Below are 6000 nucleotides of genomic sequence, written 5' to 3'. Positions count from 1 at the left end.
TCCTGCTGTAACAGGTATTCGTGAGATGGGTCCCTGAAGAGGGACGGGGAAGGGGGGGTGGGCAGGTGGAATGGAAAAGCCCTTCTGTATAATTTCCAGAACGCACTTGTCTGAGTTGATGGTTCTCCAGACTGGGTAAAAGAGTGTAAAGCAGGCCCCAAATGGGCTGGAAATGAGAGGTGACTGGAATTGGAGAATGTGGGGCTCTCGTGTCCTCAACCAACACTCAAAACATTTGCCTAGAAATGGATGGCTCAGATGCAGACAACTGCTCCAGCGCCTGACGGCGTCTCGTCTGGCGCTGCTTGCGGCATTGGTCGTGTTGTTGAGGCTGGGTGTATGGGGGAGGGCAGAATCGTTTGTTGTAGAATCTGCCATTTCTTTTTATTTGCAGGAATATAGATTCCAAGTGTCTTTAGTGTCGCACAGGAGTCCTTCAGGGTGTGTAAGATGTCTGTGCTGCCTGCAAACAATTTTTGCCCCTCAAAACATAAGTCCTCTACTGTTGCCTGAACAAAGTGTGTGTGTGTGGGGGGAGGAGGAGAGAGGAGAACAAAGTGTTTATTCCCTGGTGCTATTAAAACTCCATAGCTCCATATTAATTTGAGGAAAGATTTCCTTCCATAAGAAAGACAACTAGAATTGGCAAACTGATGCAAAATATTTATTCCAAGTTAGTTATTTTTTGATGCAGTAGTTTTTCCCCCTCATACAGACTCAATGTGATAGTCACTTTTTTAAATCTGTAAATAATGTTATCAAAATAATCTTAATCTTTGAAATCTCACAAAAAATTTATATTTTACAATCCACCCTGAATATCAAGGCTGCAAGAAGAAGAACACAAACAATTCCTATGTCCAAATATTTTACAGCTGTACCCATAAAAGAAAACCACAAACGCCTGGTTAAGTGATGAAGCTCCCCGAGCCGCAAAAAAAAATAAAAAATTCATGTTATTAGCATTAATTTAACACAATTAGAACTTCAATAGCCATTTTGTCATTGACAATGATTGTTTTAGCACATTGTTACCGCGCAACATTATGTAATGCAGGCGGCATTATTAGAAGCTTGTTGTTGCAAAGATCAGTCAGTCACCTGTATCCTGCTTACAAGACTGAACTTGTGCATTGCCTGATGAGGGATTCTCATCACAAATTTGCTAGCTGCACAAACTTCTATTAAGCAGAAGGGCAAAACCAAAAGAAAAAGCTAAACAAGCCAATTTCTCTCTTCTTTGGGATACAATTATTTCCCTTGTGCATGAAGTATTCAACAACAAAAGAAAAACTGAACAGACTGGAGACAGAATAAACTCTGTTTAGTTTATACAACCCCAAACACATGTTGAACTATGAACTGAGTTTATTGGGTTGGTTTTATTTGTTTTAAATGTTTTGTGCCCACTTTCAGGCATCGTCATCTGACGTTTCGCTGCTACTAGTTTCTGTGTCTGAGTCCTCCAACTCTGTCTTAAAAGTGCTTCTCCAGTGGGAGAACAGGCTGGAGCTACGGCCCTGAAGAAATCCATTCTTCCCAAATCCATTTCTTCTTAGCTAGAAGAAAGAAACATAAATAGATACAAAATTGTGAAGAGTAAGGGTCAGTGACAATATACATGTTTGTCAGTATATATATTTTTCTAGTGGGGACAATATGTTTGTAAATTTTCCCCATTAGACAATCACTTTAAATCAATACACAAGTTCTATTTAGTTCTTTGTAATTCCGAATAACAGTCTAAGATGTGTGTGAAATAGGTGAGGAAGAAGAACCATCATCATGGCAAGAGTTGTAATATACCTGCTCTGATTTAAGTTGGAACTCTTTGAGCTCATCCTCAGTGAGGGGAAGGTAGTTCTCATCGTTTTCAGGATACTCCTGCCATCCCATTGCTTTCAGTAACCTGATTCATGAGAAAAGGGGCGAGGGGTTAAAAAGAATAAAAAAGGCAAATGGAAAAGTCAAATTTAACCAGGTGCATGATAAAGTGGGAGATTTTCCTACTGAACTGCTACGATCCCTCCAGGAAGGGTTTTCTAGTTTTAAAAAAGACCATATCAATAATATATACACTACTACTTTGCATTTAGACAGGTAAGGAACGTAAGAAAGAAGGCTAGTGATTAACCAGGGACACAGAGAAAGTATGCATGGCAGCCGAGAAAACACTAGAACTCAGGATTTCCTTATTCCTAGTGCCCTGATTAAACAGCTAGATCACACTCCTCTTGCTCACACAACCAGAATGCATATTTAGATATGCACGCAAGTATCTTCTTCCCACTTCTCATAGCTTTATAGGATTTGGGGCAATTTCTTATCAAATTAGCATAATGACAAAGCACAGAAGCATTCCAAGAAGAGCTGGGAGGAGAGATGTGGTGATGTGTCATCAACTCTGCACCCCCACATTTGGAAATCCCTTTTGCAGATCAAGCAGAACAGCACTTGAGATTCTGCCTGGCCACCTGGTGTGGGAAACAGCTAAGCCAGGCAGCACTAAATGACTTATGGATGCAAAGCCAGAAGAGTGCCAGAAGGTTAATCACAGAACCTGTGTGAAATCTTGGCCCCATTGAGTTCAACGAGGCCAGAATTTCACCCCAGTATTTTACTTTCTGCCAGCCCCAGTGCCATAAGAAAGCCACACACCTGCAGCTCAGAATATGTAAGAGTATTGTTTTCTGGAGAAGAGAATCTTCTAAGCACCTGCCTTTTCCTCACACAATGTGACAAAATGATTTGTGAGACATCTTCAGCCCATGTTCTGCTGTTGGCTCACCTGTGTTCCGCTTCCAGTGAATGAGACAGGTTCTCCCCCTCCTCCATCAAAGGGAGAGAAAGGCCATTCTGATGGCAATTCTCGTCCCAGTTTTCCTTTGGTTCTGGTGTGCTGCTGCCCTCCATCTAAACGAAAAATGTAAGTCAAATCACATAATTGAGAGACTGATCCTTCATGCATACAGCACAGTTCAAGTCGTGAAGCTAGCGTTCTTGAGTGGATGACTCCAGAGAGAATAAAACCCTTCACCTTAAGTCAGTGCTTCAGAGCATGAGTTGGTAATAACAGAAAGCAGTTGCCCTCAAACATTGGTGAAGTGAGAGGTGCAAAGTGAGTTTGGTGGGCTGCAGCTTAATTTTTAAGGGACAAACGTCCACACCACATTACCACCATTATGGATTCAGAGATGCCAAAGACTAGATGAGCCATGGAGACTGCACTCTGACCCTTAGAGGTGTCCATCATTAGGGCAAACAGTGGTAGAGCGAGGCACCGTCCTACACGCTGTGCAGAGCGTGTTCAATTTGCCACGTCTGTCACGCCTGCACTTTCACCAGGGCCGAATTCATTTACACTACTCTGGGTCCAGTGTAGATTTTCTCAATGTACAGTTTGTTGAACAGAAAGTAAACGGAAGTTGCAGTCTTTTTAAGCTATGCTACCAGAACTACGCTACATAAATGGAGATGTCAGTCCTGCAAGGATATTTAAAGAGTAAGCATTCTTCTAAAATATCATTCCTTCCATTCTTTAGAAAGCCCTCTTAGAATCCTGCCAATTCTTACCAAACGTTGCCCTTTTCCCTTTGCCATATATTTTAATTTTCCTCCTGTTTCTCTTTAGGTCAGTGTTCTTCATTGCAAAGCCCGTGAGCCGGTGGTGGCTCCCATCGACCCTAAGTGCGGCTCCCTAAGTTCCCTCTAAGCTGTGTGGCCGTGCAGCAGGCTATAAATAGCCGCGCAGCAGCTCTAAAGGGCCGCACAGCAGGGACCTGGAGAGGAGAGAGGTAGGGGGTAGGCGGAACTGGGAAGGGGAGCAAGCTGGGGCTTGCAGGGCTGCTGTGGGCCTCTCCCCTTCCCTCGGAGCTCTGTGCTGCCTGCCGGCAGGGGAGAGAGAGGAGCCCCTTCCCCCAGAGCTCCGTGCCACCTGCCGGCAGAAGGGAAGAGAGGTTCCTCCTCCAGAGCACAACGCTGCCTGCAGGCAGGGGAGAAAGAGGGCCCCTTTCCCCGAGCTGCCTGTCGGCGGGAAGGACAGAGGACCCTTTCCCCCAGAGACCCGTGCTGCCTGCTGGCAGGGAGAGAGACCTCCGCGGAGCTATCTGCTGCCAGTCCTCTGCCCCCAGCCCTGGGGCAGCCTGCCTGCACCCCAAACTCCTCACCCCCAGCCCCACCCCAGAGCCCGCACCCCAACCCTCTGCCCCAGCCCCGAGCCCCCGCCCAACACCCCAAACCCCTCACCCCAGCCAGAGGGATGAAAAGAAAAAGGAACAAACTGACCAATGAACATTTGGACTGCCTTACTAGGATTGCGATGACAGATTACAAGTACTGCATGAACAAAGTCAAGGAGGAACAGGCACACTTTCGCTCATCCAGTTTTTAAAGTAAGTTTTGCATTATTCTGCTCTTTAAAAGTTTATTCACATAGGTGCCTTTTTAATTCCATATATTTTCCTGGTTATTTTATAAAAGGAGTATTGTTTTATTGTACAAGTAGACTTCGTTTTAGCAGCACAAGTGGCTCTGTAACATTACATCATTAAGGAGTAGTAAGCACCGTGTTAATTTAGTAGTCGATGTGGCTCTCACATTGAAATTTTTTTTTGCCAAAGTGGCCCCCACTTCAAAAATAGTGAACAGCACTGCTTTAGGTTATGGCTTTTCTTTGTTTCCCATCCTGTACCGATATGGCAGCACAGATACGAGAACAAGTGCTCGTTAATTAACAGCTACAGATGATCTAGCAGAGGCAACATGAGAGCTGAGAATGTTTGTGTTTAGGAGCTACAACAATAGTTATTTCTCTAACCCCATTCTGGAGAGGAGTTTTCCTAGGGAAAAATGTCAAGACATTTTAAAACAGATCAAAAATAAGAGGGCATTTAAAAATAGATAGCTGGCAGGAATGTACTCTGGCACAGACCAGCAGCCTAGAATGGAAGCCATTTGCAATTCTCTCTCTCAGGGCTACTGCTCAGGAAGCAGGATTTAAGGTACTACTGACAGTTAGGAATCTCCTTAGTTCCAGTACCAGAAGCCTGTATTTCTCTATCCAGAGAAGGGTAAGTTCTACTCCCTATGTATGTGGCTAGCTGGCAGCCATGCTATCACTGTGTAAATATGAAGCCACAATTTTATTTTTTTTTATACACACTGGGATAGGGTCTATTTGAAGTCCCTTAAAATACACAATTCCCAGGAAAGAAAAGTGGGCAGTCCTCTTACATCCTCCAACTTGTCACATTCTCTGTTCTCTGTGATCTCTCCATTCCTGTCATCTTTCAATGCCTTCAGGAATTCACTTTTCTTATCGGCGGTGCGACGCATCAGCTTGGTCAGACGTGAAGAACTGATCTCAATGGGAGGGGTGGTGCTGGAAGGACTCTGGAGAATTAAGGTGGAACACATTAGAGAACTTACCAAATACCAATTGAAGAAAAGCTGGGTCTGAGCCCTGATCAGGATTTGTGTCCACACCTTTTAGTACTTATCTCCTGAGCTGACTGGCAATTTCCTATGGAGTACTCAGTTCAGATTTCTCCCAGAGAACTTGGCTGCACTCTTCCAAATCCACTCCCTTCCTCCTCACCAACCTGGAACGAATGTCTGCAACCAATTCTTACTTTCTGCTGCTGCAACTGTTTCTTCATCTCCACTAATTCAGGCAGTCATGAATTTAACATGCTTGTTCTACTCCTCACATAATATGCTTCCTGGTAATGTGAGCTGCCTCACAGGCTCCCTGTCTGGTTAATTCCATCTCTGCGCTTGGAATGATCCAGGAATATACTGCTGATTCCTGCCTATTAGCAAAATCATTCCCCCAACTCCTGTTCTCCATGCCAAATAAAAGGTCTACCCAATTAAATTAAACAAAACTGATCTTTTTTTAACGGAGGTCTTCAGTAGTATTTATGATATGTGGTGGTATCCAGTAATATGGCAGCTAGATTTCAATGTAGTTAACCTGTTTCATTTTTATAGGTGGGATTT

At 44.0% G+C, this 6000-nt stretch overlaps 1 protein-coding gene across 4 annotated transcripts in view; it reads right to left on the bottom strand.

Moving 5' to 3' along the window:
* Positions 1–1350: 1350 nt before the first annotated feature.
* The window catches only part of GPBP1L1 (GC-rich promoter binding protein 1 like 1), a 47529-nt gene continuing 42879 nt past the window's right edge, over positions 1351–6000 (bottom strand). For all 4 annotated transcript variants that reach the window (XM_039486158.1, XM_039486157.1, XM_039486160.1 and 1 more), the window contains 4 exons: positions 5233–5391; positions 2789–2913; positions 1807–1909; positions 1351–1559 (listed from right to left, as the gene is read on the bottom strand). In XM_039486158.1, the coding sequence (XP_039342092.1) occupies positions 1413–1559; positions 1807–1909; positions 2789–2913; positions 5233–5391 (534 nt within the window). In that variant the 3' untranslated portion in view covers positions 1351–1412. The remainder of the gene's footprint in view (positions 1560–1806; positions 1910–2788; positions 2914–5232; positions 5392–6000) is intronic.

Source organism: Mauremys reevesii, linkage group 8, assembly GCF_016161935.1.
Source record: "Mauremys reevesii isolate NIE-2019 linkage group 8, ASM1616193v1, whole genome shotgun sequence".
Taxonomy (NCBI): domain Eukaryota; kingdom Metazoa; phylum Chordata; order Testudines; family Geoemydidae; genus Mauremys; species Mauremys reevesii.
This window is presented reverse-complemented; position numbering and strand designations above follow the sequence as displayed.